General features: G+C 38.6%; 1 protein-coding gene across 3 annotated transcripts in view; it reads right to left on the bottom strand.

Annotated features, from left to right (window-relative positions):
• Nucleotides 1–25,091, bottom strand: part of SGCZ (sarcoglycan zeta) — a 486,118-nt gene that overhangs the window by 106,076 nt on the left and 354,951 nt on the right. For all 3 annotated transcript variants that reach the window (XM_054203217.1, XM_054203218.1, XM_054203219.1), the window contains one exon: nt 21,700–21,801. In XM_054203217.1, the coding sequence (XP_054059192.1) occupies nt 21,700–21,801 (102 nt within the window). The remainder of the gene's footprint in view (nt 1–21,699; nt 21,802–25,091) is intronic.

Below are 25,091 nucleotides of genomic sequence, written 5' to 3'. Positions count from 1 at the left end.
TAACGATTTTTTAGCATCTTCCATCTGACATTTTAAGAAGTCGGAAAAAAATTAATTTACCCTGGTCTTACATCAACCTTACAACTATGGAAAATTAGTAATTTTCATTTACAAAGCAGGAAGCAATCCTAATCTTTTATGGAATTAGCTCAAAACCTCAGTACTGAACAGCAGTTGTATTTTGACCAAAATCTAAGCCTTATCCATCATTTCTTACTTTCTCCACAGAGGTCTTCATCTTCTAAAATCAATGAGAAATTACAGAGTTAGCAAATCTCCTGAAAAAGAATGATGTAGGTATATCCTACCACTTACCAAAAGCAAAAAAAATTACCCACAAGCAAACAAAAACCCCCACAAATTCTCCCAAATACCAGGGTTGCTTGCTTCCCCCCGCCCCCAATATTTTGCTATTTGTAGTTCCAAGCTCAAAACCAGATATGACTGAATAAAATTCTTAGAAGATAAACCCTAAATGAGAATTTTTTTTAATTCCTTACTAATTGAGCATGCACACATAAGCCTAGTTAACTTCTGCAAATCCTTAAAATCTAGCTGATCTTGCTAGCATCAAGACACATTTCCCAGCAACAAGTGTATTTCTCTGAAGTCTTAAACTGACAGTATTTAGATCTGTCAGGATTTGTATTAGGACTGAACAACACTGAAGCATTTTCACTTTATATATTTAAACTGAATCTTTAGTTTGTTCAAGTCAAGTCAAGCTCACAGAGATTTTGACAAAAGTACCATCAGCTATTTTATACTATCAATATGTAAAAAAGTAAAGTCTTTATTTGATAAGATCTTCAACGTATATTTATCTGCCACATTGACCAAACACCTCAGGATTGGTACACTTTTTCTAAATCACTACTATTTATATTTAGTCCATTTGCTGGGCTAGTTCAATTCAATTAATGGCTTTCAGCTGGTATAAAACTAACGGCTCATGGTTGCCACATGTTTTCCTTTTCTTTTAATTGTCTTTTCAGTGTGTCCTAATGGGGTAGGTAAGGGAGGAAATCATTATGAATGATGACTAGAGTTTCCTGTAAGACTAAAGGAAGGAGGCTCTGAGAGTAACATACAATTTCCACAAAAGGAGAGTAGGAGTGAGAGAGAACTGAAGTTTGAGAGATGACCACTCAGTCCTGTGGCTATTGAAAGAGATGAGACATGGGGCAAAAACAATTAATTTTTTTTTTTTTTGTGGAAAACCCCAAAACATTTCTTTTGTAATTAAATATCTCACCTGATCATATGAATGTTTTGGGGGAATTAATCTTTACAGATTTCTGTAAAGTAACCACTTACTTTCATAACCTGAACCACAGAAGTCACTCACAGATATATAAATACATTTAAATTGATCATTTTGTTTCACTTACACTGGTATCTGTACGCACACTGGGGAATCAGACTTAGGATACTTCTGGCACTGAATGAGCCTTCACATTTTAAAATATGAATTATATTGGATGTTTTTGTGTCCAACACTCTGTCTGCTTGAAATGGCATGGATGGAAATTTGCTGGACCCTGTATTCTTCCCTGGCTAAGGAATAATATGCATGCCTGCAGTACAAATTGGATCATTTTCAAAAAACATGAAAATTTTCCAGCAATTAAAAAAAAATTGCAATGGTGGTGGTCTACATTAAATGTGAAAGAGCCATATCTAAAACCGTAAACACAGATTGCTAGAGCCAGGAAAACACGGCCAACCTCAAGGTGAGTGTGGATCCAAAGGCCAGCCAACAACCAGCTCTAGCTTCCTCCAGTAAAGGGTGAGAGAAACAGAGATTAACTCACCTAACACAGTCCTTTATCTTTCAAACCAAGACTTGCACCTACATCAGAAAGCACTATTTGTCAACTTCAAGAATTCTGAAAGGCAAAATAAAACTCAAAAGAACAAATACTTTTTCACTGTATATAGCTTCCTCCTTAGCCTGGGACTGTGCATCTACTGCCAGGCAAACTGGTCAAAGTCCTAACACTTTGTGTCATCAGCATTTCTAAGCTGCCCATTCTCTCTTGGAAAGTGCCTTTCCTGTCTCGCCGTGCTTTAAAAGCATGAGAACCAGGCAGGACTTCCTCACTTATTGTGGAAATTCAAGAGATACCTAGAAATAAACTAGTTAGGAATTTTTACATAAAATCAGATGATAGAATTGTAGAATAGTTAGAGTTGGAAAGGACCTTAGAGATCATCTCGTTCCAACCCCCCTGCCCTGGGCAGGGACACCTCCCACTAGACCAGGCTGCTCAAAGCCCCATCCAGCCTGGCTTTGAACACCTCCAGAGATGGGGCAGCCACAGCTTCCCTGGGCAACCTGGGCCAGCGTCCCACCACCGTCACAGTAAAGAATTTCTTCCTAACATCTAATCTAAATTTCCCCTCTTTTAGTTTAAAACCATTACCCCTCATCCTATCGCTCCACTCCCTGATCCAGAGTCCCCCCCCAGCTTTCCTCTAGCCTCCCTCTGGGTACTGGAAGGGGCTCTAAGGTCTTCCCAGAGCCTTCTCCAGGCTGAACAACCCCAACTCTCTCAGCCTGTCCTCACAGGAGAGGTGCTCCAGCCCTCTGACCATCTTTGTGGCCCTCCTCTTGACCTGCTCCATGTCCTTCTTATGTTGGGGGCTCCAGAGCTGGATGTAGTACTCCAGGTGGGCTCTCACCAGAGCAGGGTAAAGGGGCAGATGAACTTTTGAAAGGGAATGAATTTTTTAAATCAAAACCAGAAAAAAATCCTTTCAAGAAAAAACATCGGGTTAGTCACCACAGTCCTCTTGACTTAAGCCATCTTGACTAAGATCAGAGACTTGAACTCCCACAGCTCTATGTCTGGGATGAGGATCACTTTCTCCCTCTTTTACACACACACAGAAGTACACGCACAGAGAGACAGAAAGTTTTACATTAATTCTTGCAGAGAATAAAAATTAATTCTCATGGAGGATAGAGAAGAAATAACATTTCATAGAGAGGGGAAGGCAATTCATACGTTGCCTGGCTCCAGCAAGTCAATGACACCTTCTGTTGCTCAGAACAGGGTACACTTTGCATAATGTCGTTATGATCAAACTTTATTCACTTCTAAAAAGGAGCAAGCAAAAGAAGCTGTAGGAAACATCAGGCATGTGAAAAAGTTATAGGATGTAATGTTGCATTTCTAATACATTTTTGTAAGAAATATGGTATTATGATGCTATAAATACATTTGCTGAGAGTCAGAGCTTACTGGCACTACTGTGGAAGGAAACATTTAAGACAAGGAGGATGAATTGAATCTTCCTATTTTTCTGTCTTACCTTGACAGAGCTGCTTGTTTATTTTCATGTGCTCTATTTCTAGTGTTAGTGCTCCTGCCCCCGAAGCATCTCAAAGGATGAAGACATTTGCTACATACAATTCATAATAAAACTGCTTATCCTTCTTTCTCTATCAGGAGCAAGATCATTACCAGCTTCATCTTTTAATGGGGACATTGTATTGGTAGCCTCATTAGCAAAACTGTTTAGTAAAGCAATAAAATAATGCCAGTCTCTACTCGTTATAGCTTCTGATTAGAAAAAGCATCACATCTCATGAGCAATTTATAGCTCATCAGTCTCAAAACACACAGGAAATAAATTATGAGAGAAGGATGAGCTTAGAATGATGCCTATAAGCTTGATCTTCAAGACAGGAAACAAAATAATAACTGTAAGAGTAACTGAGGGCACTGAACATTAATGGATGATCTCAGTATACTTGATATAGAACACTCTATAAAAATACAATACTTCTGTGCTTTTTGTTAATACCACCATGCCCTGATGTTGTTATTTGCTTACATTGTCTAACAGCACACACAATCTTTTAAAGTATCTAGCCGTATAACCTTCTGTGAGATAGGGAAGTGCTGTTATCCCTGTTTTGCAGACAAGAAATTGAGGCGCAGAGGCCATCTTGTCTGAAATCCTGGAATAAGCTATTGACATTTGGAAATAAAAAACAAACCCTGGTTCTGCTTCTCCTAACCTTTGTACCCATCGTAGCACAAAAACAGATGGCATAAAGATAATAAAACTCTAAATTCTAAGCATTCACATAACTCCTAGAAATGGAACCCTCTGGTCTCAAAAGCAGTAGGAAACATGAAGGCGCTGGAGGGCAAGATATTCTTTGAAGTGATCTTAGAACTTTAAAGGCTTATCTCAGTCTAAATAAGGCCAATTTGTTTGCTGTCAAAGTGTCTTACCAACCTTACCCTTCATTCTTGCCTTACGGTGAAAGACCAAAATATACAAAAGGTTAGGCAGATACCTGCTGAGTTTCCCATTTTGTACAATAATGATCTATTTCTTATTAACACATTTTTATTCACAATTTCTGAAAAAAAAAAAAAAACACAACAAAAAACCACATGCAGTTTAGAATGGCACTTCTGTTTGTTAAAAAAAAAAAAAAAAAAAAAGTAAAACATTGAATTACCAAAGATTCTTCCAAGATAGTGGAAGAAAATTGAATAAATCTTGCTAACCTTGAGGCCTAGCACACATACGTAAGTACACATAGCATACGTAAGGCCTACTGTTTAGGAAGTTCAAATAAAACTACATTGATTTTAAAAAGAGGATTCACCACCAAAAATTAAATTAACCAAAAGGGTTATCTCATGAGTACAGTGAAAATTAAAAAAAAAAAAAAAAAAAAAAATTCTCAAGACTTTAGGATCCTGAGACCTTCAAGTGATCTGTAAAATAAATTCTAAAACAAGTTTCTTAAACATACATTACATACCTGAAGATTCAAAAGAGACTGAATGAAAAAAGAAAACAAACAAACAAAAGGATTAAATCCTTTACCCAAGGGAACGCTGAGCTGCAAAGGAAAAGTATCTCTGTGAAAATTTGTCAAAAATTATACGCATACGGAGAACTGTGGTTTCCAATTCTATAGAGATTCTCCGCCCACTGAAACTTACTTAAAATAGATTCTTATTTGTACAGAAAAGCAAAACAGGATTAAAAGCAAGAAGAACAGGTATTCAAAGTCTGATATAATTAAGAGCTTTAAGAAACTAATGAACTTGTAGAGGTCAAAACTTTAAAAAAAAAAAAGCTTCTTGTTTATTCTTAGGATAATGATTTCTCAGTTACATTTCTAGTTTGGAAATTTCAGTCCGTAGAGATTTATCAGTTTTACTTTATTTTAATCAGAGAGATCTATCCAAAATGTCTGAGAGAGTGCATTTTCCAGATCACAGCTGAAGACGTTCATTAAGCCTTCTGCTTAAACCTCCAGGCAGGCTGACAAACTAGCAGTGCCCGTGGCTTCATTTTGGGGAAGGGAAGCAAAAGAAGAGGAATTGCTTGAATCGTTGAGAAACTGGTTATGCTTACAACATCGTCATCCAATTAAAACAGACTTTTACAATGAAACTTACGCTGCTGAGGACCTAACATTAATACTATTTGTGGTTTTTAGGTTATACTTCAGCATATTCCAGTTCCGTTTCGCAGAAAAGGAATCCGGCTTGCATGCTGCAAGACCATGCTATAACGTGTACCAAAGGACAGTATTTGGAGAGGGTCAGGAAAGGCACTTCAAAAGTACTGTCTTGATGAAAAACTAAAATGGTAAATGTGATGATATGGATCAGAGGAGATTCTGTCTTAAAGAGCTAGAGTCGCATTTGAAAAGGACTGCAAGATGAAGATGGAATTCTGAGAGACTACGCCCGGCTACTGGGAATGAGTCATTCACCTGCAATTCACCTTCAAGAACAAATGTTAAATTGGTCTATTAAAGAGAAATAATTAAAAAAATTGATTAAAATGTTTGTTTTAATTAAGATTATTATAAAATTACTGTAGCAAAACTGTTAAAAATCAAAAAACTGCAGAACATCAAAATAATGGCAAATGTACCTATTAACCTTTTTACAATTACGGGAAACATTCATACGCTTAATATTTTTAGTTATTTGATCTAAGAGTCATTTGCTTTAAGGGATAGGTGATGCAACAGCAAACCTTTTGTGCATGAAGTGGAATGTGACCCAAGTGTACAGTTAAATGTGTCTCATCATTTCACACAGAAATCCACATAGAAGGAATTGGAAATCTCAGATGGTCCGAATGTACATAGAGACGGTGTCTCTATGTACCTCATAAACGATAATTTCATTACTGTGTTAGGACAACTGAAGGGTTTTGGACTCTCTTGCCTGGGCATGAGGGCTAAAACTGAGGCATGCGTTCGATTCTGTCTTGGACTCATCCACAGTTAAGACTTGGTTATGTTTATTTACTCTACTTGCTACGTTCCAAGTTTGAACTCTTGGTTTATTCAATGGAAGGGAATTTAGCAGCAAGGCTATATTACGCTGCATGCATCTGCAATTCCTTTTCAGTTACGCAGCACACCTTGTGATCCTGGCCCAGCTGTCGCGCGTGACAGATACCTGCAGTCTGTATGTCCCTAGGTCGTTCCTACGGAGATACGGAGATACACAGCAGATAAGGAGGTGGTTGGTGCCCACCTGGTTCTTACTGCACTAAGAGATAAGGACATGTGCAAAAAGACTGAAAACCGGGCGGAGAGATTAAGTCATATGGATGTACATCTGCTGCATGCTAAACTCAAGGTCAAAAGCAGATTTGTGCCTGTTTGTTACATAAACGCGCACACGCAATAAAGCGTTCATGGTAGAATGCCTCATCAGATACTGATTTATACGACTTGAATTCACACATGAAGCATCTGTGCCATGCTCACCAGGTGCCGCTTCCAATATTTTGATTGGCAATTACACCAAATTGCTGAAATCCACAGGTGAAAGCCAGACCAATAAACAACTGCAAAACTTAGAAAGGCACAGAACAAATCCTAACACCAACTCTATTTGTAGTTCAGAACAGTTTTCTTACTGCTCCTCTGCCTCTCTCTGTGAAGAGAAATTGATAAATGCCTTAAAATGCTAAGACCAAAGTATGAAGTTAAGAAAAAAAAAAAAATGTAGGCTTCAACTGGGAGAATATAAACACGGCCTCTTGCACGCTCTCCCGACAATATTTCAGATATCCCTATCAATTTTCTGTGTTTTGTGTGTGAAAACTTTGGAAGCGTTTCAAGCTATTCGTTTTCAACCAATGGCAGAAAACCTTTGAGGAAATAAAAAGGAACTGTAAGTGCCACAGCTAAGTATAAACACTGGGGTTTCTTTCCCTTCAACATACCTGTCTTTTCCACACTCTTACCTGAATTTTCCCTAGTATTCAATCACCACCGTTTAATGTAAGATACAGAAGCACCACTCCATTCTTGCATCAGCTGCTTTCAGGTAATGCCAGCACCTTATCCATGCAGTATAGGAGTTCTAACAATACATACACTAACATATAATTTTCTTTACTTTCATAAGAACAAAATTAAATTGCCCTTCTTCATGCTGAAAAACCAATGAAACTACTTGAAAAATCAGTATACTCTTCAATATGAACCACTGCATGCTAGTGGAGTATATATTTTAAGAGAAGCAGCACCGGCATCTTAAAAGAACACGCTGCAGTGTCCCAGATCTCAATAGTCATAATGATATTTGTACTAAAATATTTAAAAAAAAAAAATTATCTCCTTGTAGAAAGTTCAGTATTTGCTCCTGGAAAAAGCTGATCCACTTTCTGCATTTTCTGTGCCAGCGTTTTGGCTCGGCTTGTAAGGAGAGTTAATTGACATTCCAAAGTGTCTACACTTTATTAAAATAACAACACTAGTACGACCACACATTTATAAGAAGATTCTGATCTGCTGGATACCAATGGAGAAACTCAGAGACAAAAATAAACTTTGCCTAAACCCTGTATTTATATATTGACATAGCAAGAGGAAAAAAAATATAATCTCTTTCTAGCCATTTTTAGTGTAAACTTCAGTTTTCCTTTCTACTCAAAATGATTGTGGCATCTTTCATGTAAATCACTATCGGAGTGCCAAGTTTTGTAACGCACAGGTTTCAGGTCTACCAATGAGAATTACTACAATAACTTTGTATTTTTAAAAATTACTTGGGCTCCAGACCAAAAGAAAATTCACCATCACCAACCCACACCCACGCTACTGCAATTACCGCTTACACTTGCAAAGACTGCCGCAAAGAATATATACGGTAGTAGCTGGTGCAGACTTGTGCATGACAGATTGCCACCCTCAATTAACAAACTTTGAGAACTGCAGTTACTTTCTTTGCGGAACAACTGATTTGAATTCAGCTAGAGACACAAATGAGCCGCTGGCTGAAGCCCAAGAGCCAACTTTACTGTAAATCCCCAGATGTTTGTTGGACAATCAATGCTGAAACCATAATTACCAATTCCGGTACAGAATGCTAACTTGTGCAGCTGCTCCAATTATAAGACTTCTGCTTTCCTTGCGAGTTTTCTTTATCCCAGTCCCACCCATGAATTCCAGTGTCTACAGTCTGAAGTTCTTGTTGATGTTTATTTCCAACTGAATTTCATTAACTAACCAAATAAATAAATATTATCTGACCCTTAGTTTGTGTCTATGAGACACAAATAACACATTGCACAGCAATGCACTACTTTACTGGTTTATGGTTTTCTTTTTTTTTTTGAGACCTTTATATAGCTTGGAGATTTATCCTTGAAAAACTTACACACTTGGTTACCACCTTAAAAAGTTTCTTAAAGTTTAATTCTAAGCTTTTTAAGGAAAATACCTCATAGCAAATCAGCAAATAGCAAATTGCTCCTGTATCTGAGTTTTAAAATGTAACACAGCCAACAGCTTATAAATACTTAAAGGGCGGGTGTCAGGAGGATGGGGCCAGGCTCTTTTCATTGGTGCCCAGCGACAGGACAAGAAGTTGTGGAATAATTACTGAATTGGCCAAGAATACAAAAATACAGCATTGTTCACACATTAAGGAAAGTCATAAAATCAAGAGGCTTCTGAGGCAGAATACAGCCGCAGGTAGCACACGAAGAATGCAACATCTGTGATTCCCTGTACAAGGTTGTTTGCAAAACTACACGAGGGATGGAACGGAACGCGCTTGTTCCGTGGCCTTCCCTTGTGATGAATAGCAGATATGGGGACGAGATGGTACTACGGAACAGATAAGCGGCCTACACGCTACCCGAGCCAACATTTCGTCAAATGTTGATGAAATGCTGTCCTTTGTGCGAACTTTGCTCACCACAATGTACCAAAACACACCTCCATCCCGGAGGCTATCCGCCCCCGAGGTGCGAACACTCCTCCTTGAGTACATTAATCATAATAAAAGTACGTATGACTAAAGTCACTCAAACTCCACTTTGAAGATAAAAAAATAGTATAAAAATAGCCCAAGAGAGAGGGGATGCCAGGGAAGACACCATCGTGAAGAATTCCACCGCTGATTTCCGGAATCAGTCGATGGGCTGAGCCCTTCTTCCGCCCAATAGGGACGCCTTTGGGTAAGACTTGGATTACACCGAGCGCTTTCTCGGGGACTTAGAAATTTCTCTAGAGAATCTCTACCCTACATTTATAGCCAGGCTGTATCGTTCATAATTTTGTCGCGCGTTTGTATACTTACCAATATCTTCATTTGCACGTGCTTTGCAGACAGTGTATTTATCACCGGCAATCCTAAAGAACCTGTATATCTGTTGTTTAAATAAACTGCACTGTTTAAGTAGCTAGTCGTTTCGCTTTCTCACTGAACGCGACCAAAGACTCGAGAGTGGCCGTGCTAGTTCAGGAGCACGACTAGACTGAAGGTGCAGTCCACTATTAGCGTATCCAAATCGTGATAGTTTAATACGTATTAAACGCGGTTGGACTGATAGTGCTGAATTGGGCATCACTCAGAATTTAAACCTAGCCGCACCTAGCCTCCCACCTCGGTGAGGAGTGTTAGAACGCAAGGGGGTTTATCTTCTGCCAAAACTGCTTGGCCCCTGTTCACGCAACAGAGTTAACGGGCACAAACTTGAACATAGGAAGTTCCATCTCTAACATCTCTACCTTCTTTACCCTGAGGGTGGCAGAGCCCTGTCACAGGCTGCCCAGAGAGGTGGTGGAGTCTCCATCTCTGGAGACATTCCAAACCCGCCTGGACACGTTCCTGTGCAACCTGCTCTGGGTGACCCTGCTCTGGCAGGGGGTTGGACGAGGTGATCTCCAGAGGTCCCTTCCAACCCCTGCCATTCTGTGATTCTGCGGACAGAGTAATGTAACAGAATAGTTACATTTCTAAAGCAAAAGTCGGCCCAACTCAAGATGTTAAGTAGATAACACTGCACAGCTGTAACAAAGAGGAGATACAAAACCACCACCAACAACAAAAAGATAAATCAACTTGTTCACTACTTAAAAAAAATTAGGAACTATTTTTTCAAGAAGACAGTGACAGTGGGTCTTTGATTCACTTGAAGAACTAATTTATGTCATGTATAAAGTTGGCAAGAGGATTTAACCTATAAAGATATTAACTGGAACTTAGTTGCACAGATTCCTACACAGAGGAAGTTCTGGAAACTTTCAAGCAGACCACAGAGGTTTTTTGAAACAGCTTTTGATAATATCTTATGATGAAACAAATGAGTAAAATGTAACTTTTTGGTCACCTGCAAATCACTGGAGTATGTTGATATCAAAAACCAGAAGTTTGAAAAGATAAAATTTTAGTGTCTTCCGTCAGTTTCTCATTTCCTTAACTTCACGTAAAGGGAGAAGATTCTTAATGGGGAAATAGTATTTCACATTCCATAGAAGTGCTCCATGTTCTACAAAACCCACAGGAAATTACAGTTGAGAAATGACAGCACAATTAGATATGAAGTTAGAAACAGGAAGAAAGCATAAAATACGTGAATTTCGTAGAACTCTGATCTATTTTTGATTTTATCTGTAGAATGCATGGTATCTCAGGTTACTTGTTACAGGCAAAAAGTTACAATTTTCAGGTAATTTTTTTTATTTGAAATTTTGATTTCTTTTAATAAAATGAGTTCAAAGAAAATCATTGATCATACACTTGGGTAATGAAGAGAATTTCCTTTTTTTTTTTTTTTCTTTGTGCATTTATTTAATGAGAATGCTTTTCAAGTCAGCGAGGTTTTCAACTAATGTTCCAGTTGCTTATCAGTCTTGGATGCAGGCCAGTGTCAAAACACGGTCCTTGTTATGGAATAATCAATGCTTCCATTTTGTTTCTTCAAATAATAACATTGAAACTGCTTTGGAGTAACAATGTTAGCAAAGATTCAAGAGCATAATCCATAACATAATGAACTGTTGTACTTAGTTATTTTGCATCTAAAAAGGAGAATGATGACTCCACCTGCCTTTTTCAAAGAGGGATTATTGCACCCGCATTGCTTCCTAAAACTGATGGAAGTTCAGCAGGTTTCTTGAGAAATTGATCTGGCAGCACAAAAAAATTGAAATTTTAAAGTCACTGAGGAAGGGACTTTAGAACTATATAAACAAGACTGAAGTTTAAGTCACAGTGCTAAATGGATGGAAAACTCCTTCAGGGAATAGTAAAAATAAACAAAAAATACTCTATAAAAGCATTTTCAAATCAGAAAATTTCATTGCTGGTGCGTTGTAGGTTACCCCAGCCAACAGCTAAGCATCACACAGCTGTGTTCTCACTCCCCCCGCTCCAGCAGAATGGGGGGAAGAGAATTGGAAGGGTAAAGTGGGTTGAGACAAGAACAGTTTAATAATTGAACTAAAATAATAATAAATTATAACGAAAAGGAATATAAAGCCCAAGAAATACAAGTGATGCAAATGAAAACAATTGCTCACCACCAAGTGACTGATGCCCAGACAATCCCTGAGCAGCCATTCCCCGGCCAACCTTCCCCTCGGCTTTTATTGCTGAGCTTGATGTCGCATGACATGGAATATCCCTTTGGTCAGTTGGGGTCAGCTGTCCCGGCTGTGTCCCCTCCCAACTTTTTGTGCCCCCCCAGCCCACTCACTGGTGGGGTGGCGTGAGGAGCAGAAAAGGCCCTGACTCTGTGTAAGCACTGCTCAGCAATAACTAAAATATTCCTGTATTATCAACACCTGTTTCCAGCACGAATCCAAAACACAGCCCTGTACTAGCTGCTATGAAGAAAATTAACTCCATCCCAGCCAAAACTAGCACATGGTGACAAGTTGTTTCTGAAACTAGAGGTTTATAGCATGATATATTTCTTATGACAGGAAAGGCTGTATAGTATAAACCCAAAAAGCATGCTTGCTACCTGGAATAAAAGGCTCCAATTCTTAAGACTGAGCAGTAATTTTAAAGTGTTGGGCACAAATATGCAAGTTATATATGTGTGTTCAAATGCAAAAAAAAATTAAAAAGGAATGAATGCCGTTGATTATGAAGCAGTAAAATCCAACTTCATTCTTACTGAATAGCAAAAAAATACAAACCTCATTTCAAACAGGCGATGGACAGCATTATAAATACAATCCTTACGAGATTTGCTTGTCATATTCAGCTATCAGAAGCGGCGAACGAACAAGCAATTTGTCCCTTTTAAAGAGGAATGGTGTCCTAATCAGGGACTATCAAAACAGATGTAATGATTACACTCTGTCTTATCCTGTGAATTTCACTCCAGGTAGTCAAGGTAATATTCATTCTTACTTTTTTCATCTTAGACTTACGAATATTCATTCATTTTCCCTATTATCATGTAAGACACCAAATTGTGTGCAGTGGCCCAAAAAATATGGTATTTCTCAACAACTGGAGGGCAATTTTCTTTCCTTGCTTCGGAATTTTTTCTTCCTGATAGAATATAGAAATGCTGACAAGAATAATAGGAAAAAAACCACAAACAAAACAAAAAAACAACGCATCACAAAAAACCAAATACAATACAGGTCTGAAATTACATAAACAGGTAGAAGAATTATTTTTTCTAAACTGTCTCATCAAACTCTGGAAGTAAGATTCTATAACTTTACCACAGGTGTTCTTAAAGCGAAAATTGCTTCAGAACTTCTATTTCATAGAATCATAGAATCTTCATGGTTGGAAAGGACCTTTGAGATCATCAAGTCCAACCATACACACACAGAAAAAAACAAAAAAAAAAACCCCAAAAAACACCAAAAAACCCCCCCCAACAACCTACAATCTCTGCTACTAGAGCATGCCCTGAAGTGCCACATCTAGACGTTTCTTAAACACCTCCAGGGATGGTGACTCAACCACCTCCCTGGGCAGGCTGTTCCAGTGCCTGACCACTCTTACAGTAAAGTAATTCTTCCTAATATCTAATCTAAACCTCCCCTGCTGCAACTTCAGACCATTTCCTCCTGTCATTATTCACCTGGGAGAAGAGGCCAACACCCACCTCTCTCCAACCTCCTTTCAGGGAGTTGTAGAGGGCAATGAGGTCTCCCCTCAGCCTCCTCTTCTCCAAGCTAACCGTGCCCAGCTCCCTCAGCCTCTCCTCATGTGACCTGGTCTCCAGACCCCCCACCAGCCTGGTAGCTCTGCTCTGGACACGCTCCAGCACTTCCATGTCCCTCTTGTACAGAGGGGCCCAAAACTGAACACAGCACTCGAGGTGAGGCCTCACCAGTGCCGAGTACAGAGGCACCATCACTTCCCTGCTCCTGCTGGCCACGCTATTCCTGATACAAGCCAGGATGCTGTTGGCCTTCTTGGCCACCTGGGCACACTGATGGCTCATGTTAAGCTGGCCGTCCACCAGCACCCCCAGGTCCTTTTCTGCCGGGCAGCTTTCCAGCCACTCTTCCCCAAGCCTGTAGCGTTGCTTGGGGTTGTTGTGACCGAAATGCAGGACCCGGCACTTGGCCTTATTAAACCTCATACAGTTGGCCTTGTAATTTGTGATGTGATTTGACTAATCACATCTCCTTTAGAATAACAAGCAGATTTTGAGTTTGAATTTTATTCGTATTTATTTTCGCAGATTATACATGGTTTATCTGCTTTATATAACTTGATTACAAACGTTTTTGAAAGCGAGAAGCATACTGAAAGCAAAGCTGACCAAGTAAAAGTGGACTGTAATAATTCTGTTTTGTTTCAAGGTATGAAATAGTTTTATCCATTAGACATAGAAAAATTTAATTCTGCAGGTCAGCTTGTACTTCTGGAAGTTACACATTCAAACTTTACAATGCCGATTCTGTTTCAGAATAAATACCTTGAAAAAAATCTTTCTTATATCCATTTTCAAAGTGTTATCTTTGAAGTTCTGATTTGATTATTACCCCTGATACTTTTGAGATTCAACTGATATGAAACAGGAAAAGAAAAAAGAGTGGTATTATTAATGAGCTGGAAAGAATTAAAACTCTGAACAGTTAAAAGAGCAACGCTTTCATTATTTTTCTTATTCTCTTTTGCTTCTAGAAATTACTTATTTGCACAATCCTCCTCCTGGTTTTGTATATCACACACAGACTTTGCTGAGGGTGCACTGTGCAGGTCCAGGTCATTAATGAAGAAATTAAGCAACGCTGGCCTCAGCGCTGACCCCATGGGTACACCACTAGCGACTGGCCTCCAGCTGAGCTTCATCCCACCGGCCACGACCCTTTGAGCCCAGCAGCGTAGCCAGTCTTTCAACCCACCTCACTGTCCTTTTAGGATGTACATCAGCAGTTTGTCTAAGAGTATATGATGGGAGACTGGGTCAAAAGCCTTGCTAAAAGCAAGATTAACAATATAAACTGTTCTCCGCTACCAAGCTAGACATTTTGTTGCAGAAGGCTGTCAGGTTGGTCAGGCGTGATCTCTCCTTCAGAAATCCATGCTGACAATCCCCAACAGCATTAGATGTGTACTTTTATTACGTTAATGTTCTTTGTTGTTCATACACCGAGTCTTTGGATACGGAGTAGATCTCCTCCTAAGTTAACGAACACACTGTTTACAATGGTTTGGGGGAAAATTTTTCTTTGCGTACCAAAGGCCTACAAATGATGGCATCGCACAGCCTGACTTATAAGGAATATATTTCAAGTGATCTCAGCAGCACCCAAACCAGGGCTAACAGACTAGCTTTATTTTAGGTAGATAAAGTTATGTTACATACTTTGTGCTTAATGGCTTACATGAATATTTCCCCCCGTCAACAACTCCCATTTTTTCCCCTTGTTCCATAGTTCTAAGGTTTCTACAGAGTAGCAAAAAGTAAGATCTACCTAAAGTACATAAAATGCGATGTAAAGGATAAATGTTTTTCTCCATGAAGAAAAATGAGCTAATTCCTGCGTAAAGAGATAAAGGAAGATATAGATTTTTCTCCTTTTCATCTCTCTTGCAAGTCATCTACTTTTATATTCCTGCTTTGGATCAGATTTTCTATGGAAATATTAACAACAATTTTTCTTCATTTAAAACATACCGCATTTCTTTAAATATTGCTTGGCCTCTGTAAATTTCAAATACGTTACTTCAAAGTTGTTCAGGGGAAAAAAAAAAAAAAAGTCATTCCTCAGCTTAATATGTCCATATAGTTTAAACTGTTCAAACCAAATACACTTTAAATGAGTATTAGGATCAGACAAAAGACATGATGAACATCAAACTGAAATATCATGTTGTTCCACTGAAATTTGCCCCAGTGGAATACAGATGTATTACATGAAGGAAATACTTGGAAAACTAAAAATGCAGTTGATACCGAAAACAAGAACAAACCTCAGAAAAACAGTTGCTACTTCATTAACTTTCACACATCCTTCTGAAGAAGTGCTCCCAAATCAAATTCAGTTCCTCAGGCTGGTATAAAATTGGGTGGATATAGGCTATTCATTACTTTATTCATGAGCTGTAGTCAACCAAAGTAAAAAGCTTGGGTAATATTAACTCAGAATTTTCGGTATAACAAGCAGAGATCCTCCTTGACTGAACAACAAGTCACAGTAATAATAAGAGGAGTACAGGTTGACAGGAAAAAACTCTTTGTTCAAAAGATAGAGTTGTACAATTGGATGACCCCCAGACAGGTTTCAGTGAAGTATAGCAAATCAAGGACAAAATCATGAATCATGAAAGTTCTTACCAGCTGTCAGTGAAGAGCGAGTACAGTCAACTCAATTTCAGAGTGGCAGTCCCTACAGAGACCACCTACAAATATAAGTGACTTGTCCCTTGGCAAAGCTTGTGATTAAGAAAACCTTATATCTTGTTCATAGCCAATAAACTGACACTGGGCTTTCAGTACATTGGAACTGCATCACGTTGAGAGCCAAAATGACTTAAGGAGTCCTTTATGCCGCAATAATGACTTTATTCTCAGTGACAGGTGAGTGATGCCAAGGGCAAGGCTGAAGAGTAGGTATCAGAAAAATGAACTGGGAAGCTTTTCAGATTTTATCGGAGAGGATTGTGACATGTAGCTGCAGAAACAAACATTGCACTTCAGAATGAGCAATAAAGGTGGCAGATTCTTAGGTGCCTTTGTGATTTTTTTAATAATACAAAAAAAGGTGAGCAATGACTTCTTGTAATTTGAGTTTCTCCAATACGACAGTAGTGGCAGGATTGCAGGAGTCTCAAACTAGTTTTACTGCATGGCAATGGGGTATCTTACAGAGCAGAAAGGAGAGTGGATATAGCAAACAACTTGGCCTTAGAAGAACATGTTTCAGGGAAGGGTGGGGTAACACGTTCCTCCTCCCCAATCCCAAAATCGACAAATACAACATACTTGAAGGACCTTACAAGAGATTATGAACATCCTGCAAGAAGGGAAGACTTTGGAAGCTACAGCTCAGTCAGTCTCACTTCAGTTCCTAGGAAGATTATGGAGGAGATCCCCCTGAAAATCACTTCAAAACGGATGAAGGAAAAGAAAGCAGTTGGGAAAAAAATGAGAATGGGTTTAGTAAGGACAAGCAGCACCTGATTTGATGATCTTGCATAGTGAGAAGACTGCCTCAATAGACAAGAATAGTACATGTCTTTCCTCAACTTCAGAAAGGCTTTTGATGTGATGTCCTATGCTGCTTCTTTATGACCCTATCAGGGAGAGAAGCTCAACATGGCAAAGCAATCCTCCCTAGTTTAAGGGACAACAAGCTACTTATTTTACCTGCAATGGAAACAATTTAACAAAGAGAAAACTTGATTTTCTTCAACCCTTAAGTACCCTACGTGCTAATGAAAAAGATCAATAAAGCCAAGGATACATTCTTAAGAAAACACCATGAACTTCTTTTATTGTTATATGACAAGCTAATAAAACTGTACTTGGATTGTTTCCATTCACAAATGCAGTAGTATGGATGCAGCAGTAAGATGATAAAGAAATTTAATTCAGAAGTGAAATATTGTAATAATTCAGGTTATTGCATTATGTGTTATTGGATTTCAAGCATCTCATTAATGACACACTACAAAGAACGTAGTTTGCATAGTTTCTTTGCATCATATCAACGCAAGTGATATAAACATGGAAAATATAACGTTGTCTAGATTAAACTTACTGGTTGCAGGCTAGTGTTCTATATTCAGACTAAAGGTATACGAATGGACCAACCATAGTCAAATTGAAATTCTCAGTAAAATTCAATTCATAGAGTACGTGTACCCTTGTTTCAGAGATATAAAGATGTCAATTCAGGATCCAACGAGCCCTTATCTGCTCAGGTTCTGGTGTATCAGTTCGAGTTCTGACATGCAGTTAAGTAATTCAATGAAAATACAGAAATATCTTTTTTGTGTAAACATAAGATTTTGGGCAGGAGTTCTGCAGACACCACTAACTGAAGAGAGTAGAAAGGACAAAGCAAGAGAAGCAAACTCAGGAAAACAGCACCATCTGAGCAGCCTTCTCATTTTTACAATTTCTACATACAAAACAGGAATTAATATTCAGTTTACCTAAGACCTGGATTTTTCATTACTACTTTTTATAGAAAATTGTACACTGGCAGGAGAAAAATATCACTAGAAGTTTTGTTTTGTTTCTAAGAATTCATGCATATTTGTTCTCCAACTGACTTAACTCAAAGTGTTTTAGCATTTACTGTTCATATTCAGGGTTTTAGTGAAGCAATCACAAGGTAAAAAGCAATTTGTCAACTTACACACAAAGCTCAATACATCTCTTATGATAAAGGCAGTTTAAGGACCGCATTAAAACCTGCCTACATGATCTTATTTGGGGATCCAGGTGTGCTGCAGGCAAAAGTGGTCATTTCAGCATCTGTAAGCATATGTGAACTTCACCCCAGCCACCCTTCACATTTAAATTGCAGCGGCGCAGAGCTCAGTTCAGCCCAGCTACTTGACAGACTGCCCAGGGCTCTCATCAGAAGTAGTTCACGATCAGAATCGGCGGTGAACCCCGCACTACCAATAAACACATTTTATCAGCTCAGATCTAGCTAACTAAAAGATAAGCTCCAGTACATGTGTAAGAACTCCACTCATATAATCATAGAATCATTTAGGTTGGAAAAGACCTTTGGGATCATCAAGTCCAACCATCACTTGTCTCTCTTAGCCATAATCATAGAATCATAGGATTGCCTAGGTTGGAAGAGACCTTTCGGATCATCTAGCCCAACCACCAACCCAACTCTGACAAAAAACACCACTAAACCTGGGGCTGTGCCCTGCTGCTAATGTCACTGGTCTTCCCCTATAACTCTGCTTTGTGCTGAGCAATGGGAAAGCAGCGATGCCTTGACCTGCAGGGCTGAGAGCCCCCACGGAGGTCTCCCAGAGGCCATTCTACAAACCATGACGCCAGCGGAGAGGAAATACACCCGGTCCACAAAGTTATTACTGAATATGTTACAAGTCGCCTCATGAGTTAATCAAATGACGTCACCGTAATGCCTGTGTTCTTTTAGAGAGGAATGATTAAACTTGCTTAAAGACCGAACTCTCTTTTCAGAAAATAAGTAAGCAACATATGCATGTAAAAGACTGCAAAGACATCAGCTTCAAATGAGTTTTTGATTCCATGGTATGTTTTAACTCCCGTATGCGTCAAACTTAGGTCATGACTGCTTCCATGGAAAAGGCAGGAAAAAGCATTCCCCTCTGTATCACCCTACGGAAGCACTAAGCGCCGGTGGCCAGGATAGCTCTTCAGAATCCACTGCCTGCATTGACTAGGTCTCTAGTGACTATGAGAGCTCAGAAAACCTGGCTGGCTCTTAGATTTCTACAGCACCAAGGTCAATTCTGTAAGCAATGAAACAGCTAATGTCACATGCAGATGCCACACGTCTGGGGAAATGCCATGCAGAGACATCACAAATCCCTACCCTAAAGCTTAACACAGCTACAGGGGGCGTTTTCATCATTCCCTCATGACATAAACCTTTGTATACACCTCAAGTTACTGAAACTTTAGCGCAACTTACTGAGCAGGTTGGCAAAAGACTGGAACGTGCACCTAGGTCACAAGACTGCAAGATGAGAACTAAGTCTATGTACATCCCACTTTTTTAACAAGTGTTTTAATGTTAATAGGTATAAGTAGACCTGAAACATCAAAAGTATTTTAGTTGAAATGCTTTGGCCACCTAATGATAAAGTCTCTCTTTTTTCTTCTGCTGGTTTGAGGGCACTTACTGACAGGTCTATCTGTTTTTCATGAGCCTCACAGGACTAGTGTGACATTGTGTTAGGCTACCAGTAGACATTGCATCCTGTTCCTTTACAGTATTTACATTTCTGTGCATTTTTTCTCAGTTGGTTAGCAGCTCTGAGTGGAATCAGGACCCTACTTAAAGCTCTTATTACTCTCACTTGAAACAAAAGTTTCCATGTTTACTTTAACAGAGCCAATGTTCTACAATACAAAGACCTGTGCAAGCAAATATCCCAAATCATAACTTTCACGTACAGTAATAGGACATGGAACAATCATAGACGCCTTCCACCTGCAGAAAGGAATCGGGAAAAACGCACAAACTATAACTAATGTTCTGCAACCTCTAAGAAAAAGTATGCTCCCTGAAAGGTTATACAGCCTGCAAGTTTTACACCAATGTCATAAAGTCCACAATATGCAAACTAAAGAGGTTCATGATTTAGGCATGATTTTAAAAGGATTTGTTGTACTAGATATTAAGGTCTAACATAACCCTTAAAATATTTTTTCTATTTAGATATAGATAAAAGGCAAATTATGCTAGTTAATTTAATGAATCCTGGAGTTTCAAAATTGTAAAGAAAATACTAGAGGATTACAGAATCTACTGTAGAGGTGCTCACACCCTTCCATGGCAAGGTGGTGTAGGAAAAAATAAACCCACAGCCAAAGTTCCTTTTTGTAGACGTCTTTCCAATTTTAAAAGGCAGAATCTGGTCTAATTGGATTTATTCTTGGTAGCAGTGTTTGGTACTTAAATGGTCATTTCTGTATTTATGCGTTAACTGTTCCGTTTTTCTTTCCTCCTCAAAATTCTGATCAATATGAAAGCTATGATATTTGCATTTATTTAGAAATAATTCATTACCAAATGTTTGATTATACATTTATCTTAGTTAGTTCTTCATATTTTTAGGTACCATTATAAAATAAAAATCACAAACAAGATTTTGTAACTAATTGTATGCGTGGTGAGTTGCAAAGTAAAATAATATCTGTTCAATAAAATGATCAAAATTCAACATTGCCGGGGAATATTCTGTTGCTTAAATATTGTAGAATTTTTCATTACCTAGGACAACATTGCTACTCTGTTAAACACTGGAAGATCTTAGTTTTACAGAAAGAGAGGACAAAGAGCCTACCTCACACATCTATTAACACAAAAGTATACTAATTAAGAGAAATGGGAAACTGTCATGACCTCATTTTTGAATGTACTTGAGAATTTTTCAATATACATAGAGGACAGATTGCAACCGACAGAATTTCCCACAAAGGCATTTAGGGTCATTCCTGCCAACTTTTGCAGTATGCACACTAAAATTCTCTGCAGATGTTTGACTGAAAACCATTGTAACATTCCTCTCTGATCATAGGTCATCACTTGCATGGTGAAAAGAACTTAAGAGATTTCCAGTATTTCAATTTTTTTTTTTTTAAATTCATTGAAAATGTTGATGTAAACAGCACGACTGACCACAGAATTTTGATTGTCTTTTTTCCTCTGTAACAACCTGCTGCTATATGACAAAGCCATAACATTTAGGCAACATTAAAAATGGTTTTCTTTGAAAAATTAAATCCTGGAGACGTGATGCAGTTTAGCAAAATCGCCTGTACTTGATGAAGGGGAAAAAAAAAAAAGGGAAGAAAGAAAAAAAAAAAAAGAAATCATACTAGCTAATACCAGAAAGAACTTAAGCATATACAAAACCATTCCTTCTTTCACTGTATTTTGCACATATCCCTAATCTTCTTTTTCTGGAGTTCACACTAAATGAAGAGTCAAAGGTTCCATTCCCAGTGCTGAGGTCACTTGAAGTATAAAATATACATGCTTTGAATCTCCTTTCTTTAAGATAAGACATTTCTTTTAAGAGGCAAGCAAGGTTTCAGGAAAAAAAAAAAATCATCTTTGACATGAAGGAAGTTTTCACTGTTAAGGTATTCTCAAAGCAAATCTCTACTGATTGCTAATTTAGGAGGTGTAAGAATTAAACTTTGTAGTTTGAGATTGAAGAGATTAATTTATATTAGCTGTAAATTAAGGAAAAAAAAAAGATGAAAAACACCTACCTTTCGGGAATGGATTTCTTTCACGTATAGTGGAAGTAGAAATTCAGATATTCCTTCGAGTCGTATTCCTTTTTTAGTGACTCTCAAATTTCCCATTCCATCCTACAATCAATAATATATATATATATTCACTTTAGGAAATAACCTTATCCAGAACAAGCTAAAAAGAACACAGTAGCTGGCCTAATACCTAAAAATAACGAGTGCTGTCCCACTGTCCCCAGCTCTCGTGATAATCTTGGACGGGAGCTAAATGCGGGGGGAATTTACAGGCAAAACTTCACCTAGGGCCGAGGTATTGAACTGTACAGCCTGGTGGTGAACTGCGTACGTTGTTCTTCGGCTGCACCTAGCGCAAGGTTACAAATGTAGATCGTAAGTATTCCTTTACTGTAGAGGTGAAGTCAGATACTGATTTACCACTGCTAAGCAAAACAATTAGTTAATTATCTCTCAAAATATATATAGCATTTGGTAAAGAAATCTACCATTTTTATGCAGCGAAACGTTAGAAAAAAATACTATGTCATTGTTACATCTTGACTCAACTGTTTTTGCTTTTCCCAGCTATTAAAATACTTAGGAAAATATAGGAAGAAATATAGGAAAGAAAATATCATTGTTATGTCTTGACTCAACTGTTTTTGCTTTTCCCAGCTATTAAAATACTTAGGAAAATATAGGAAGAAAGAAAAAGAGTTTTTTTACTAGTAAGTAGTCGCTCATCACTACTAAGAGCATGTTGCTGGTGAAAAGAACAACTTCAAAAATGCTGAGGGTTATTTTTGTTGGTTTGTTTTACTTTATCTGAATAGAAATAGGAAAGGGGCCATTGTAAACGTCTGGATGGAACAGGCAAACCAAATGGTTCAATGTTCAATAAAATATAAGCATAGAAAAGTGGCATAATAAGGCTTCAGCTGTTTTCTAACAGGAAAAACAATGAAACCTGCTCGATACTTAAGAGACAGGATCATTTTGCACACCGATAGAAATTCAAGACGTTTTATCCCTGGATGCTTGTTACTATATTCCTGACAGAAGAAAATTCTTTACTGTACAGCCGGTGGAATTCAACTTGATCCACTTAAGTGCAAAATTAGCAACTTTACCTAATTGCCGATTAAATGTTTTGAAGCCATTGCTGACTCTAGTGTAGCAGAACAGTAAGAACCTGCGTTTCTGCTCTGCTGGCTGAATTGTGAAACAAATAACCCCCACTTGCCGGGCAGCCATAAACAGCTGGATAACGGTGTCCCCAACCGCCATAGCTGAAGCTGGAAGAGGACACTGAATTAAACATTATACTTATCTAAAGATAACGTAGCCACTATCTCACTATAGCTATTGCCTTTCTAAAACAAACAACGATGCCAGCATGGCAGGTATCTGATCGACACCACCGCATCCACATCTGAAACATTACGAAAATGTGAATTCTTTAAGACAACAAAAATAATTACATTTTATACAATGTAATTCAGCTAGTAGTATTTCCCAAACACAACAAGGATACAGCGATAGGTAGCTTTCCACACTGCAACAGATTTGCAAAGAACATACTGTTGGGAATCATGCCTTCCCAGGTCAGTTACAGCACTAAAAGCCTAGATGCCTGTGACTACAAAACCAGAAACTACTAGAGTGAGAAAATAAGTATAACTCCTTTCCAAAGCAAAAAAACCATGGAATATCAAAAGCTACTAGTAAGGCTATCTATAATATAGAATATACTTGTTAAAGTAATATGGCACCAAGAGAAATTTACGGACTCTGTAATAGTCCATATAATGTTTAGCAAAACTTGTAACTGATTACGTAAAGCCAAGAACTGTCTTTTTGTTAGAAAAAGTGCTATTTGTATTCAAACTATTTGCTGTGGTTTCACCCTGGCTGGCAACTAAAGACCACGCAGCCACTCACTCATTTTCTCCCAGTGGGATGGGGGAGAGAATCGGAACGGTACAAGTGAGAAAACCCAGGGGCTGAGATAGAGACAGTTGAATACATAAAGCAAAAGCTGCACACGCAAGCAAAGCAGAACAAGGAATTCAATCCCTGCTTCCCACGGGCAGGCAGGTGTTCAGCCATCTCCAGGAAAGCCGGGCTCCATCACACGTAACGGTGACTTCGGAAGACAAATGCCAGCACTCTGAATGTGTCCCCCCCACTCCTTCTTCTTTCCCTGGCTTTATACGCTGAGCAGAACATCACAGGGCATGGAATATCCCTTTGGACAGTTGGAGTCAGCGCTCCCGGCTGTGTCACCTCCCAAATTTTGTGCCCCCGCCCCCAGCTCACTCGCTGGTGGGGTGGTGTGAGGAGCAGAAAGGGCCTTGACACTGTGTAAGCACTGCTCAGCAGGAACTAAAACACCCCTGTGTTATCAACACCGTTTTCAGCACAAATCCAAAACACAGCCCTGTACTAGCTACTATGAAGAAAATTAACTCTACCCCAGCCAAAACCAGTACGCTATGACAGCTGAATTATCAGATAATGCTTCGTAAGGAAGCGATGCTATATTTTTAAATAATTTTCTTAAATCAAGATACGAGATGTCTACACAAGCCATTTCACATACAAAACCTCAGGCATTTGTAGGCTTTCTAACAGAGTGCAATACGAGATGGTGGTGTCTATTTTTGAAAAGGAAGTAAGAAGAAGAAATTAGACTTTGCTTTTGGGTGTGCAAACCGCATTAATACCTGTTAATTGTAATTTTCAGCAATCCTGTTTTTCTAGATATGCCATAGTAATAGCATATAAAATCATAATAGGAAAGAATAAACCGAGAAAAGGCAACACCATGCTGTATTTTTGGCAATGAATAAATACTCAGCAAGAATTAGGTACCTAGGATACAAACACATTTTCTAACTGAAAAGGCAAATTCAATATGTTGTTTTATCTCCTTCTGGGGAATGTTTGTAACTGTCAGGCACAAAATAATATTCACAGTAGAACCGGGAAGGGGGGGGAGGTGAAAAAATACAAAGTGAAACTTCCAGAAAACTGGAAATGCTGAAATTAAGGTTGCCTAGGCAAATTCCGCCTGTTCCCTCTTGCTCGTGTATGTCTGATAAAGTCTATAATTCTACATAACATCTACCTGCTGAATCCCAGCGAATTCCACACGAGGCTGGCACTGCTCTTAATCAGCATCTCCTCACTATTTTGCTTTACCTCATTAATTTCTTTGCTCCGCGTTTATTGTACTCTGTCAAAACCCTGCTTTGAAGGCAGTACTGACAGTTTCCCTCTTGGCTGCTGTTCTCCTAAGTGTTTATTACTGAAGTTACACAGTTCTTCACAACTACTAATTAATTTTCAAAATACTTTCAGTGGCTTTATATTGAGTGATACTGTTTTTATGTTTTTACGTTCCTGAT

Source organism: Rissa tridactyla, chromosome 5 (assembly GCF_028500815.1).
Source record: "Rissa tridactyla isolate bRisTri1 chromosome 5, bRisTri1.patW.cur.20221130, whole genome shotgun sequence".
Lineage (NCBI taxonomy): Eukaryota > Metazoa > Chordata > Aves > Charadriiformes > Laridae > Rissa > Rissa tridactyla.
This window is presented reverse-complemented; position numbering and strand designations above follow the sequence as displayed.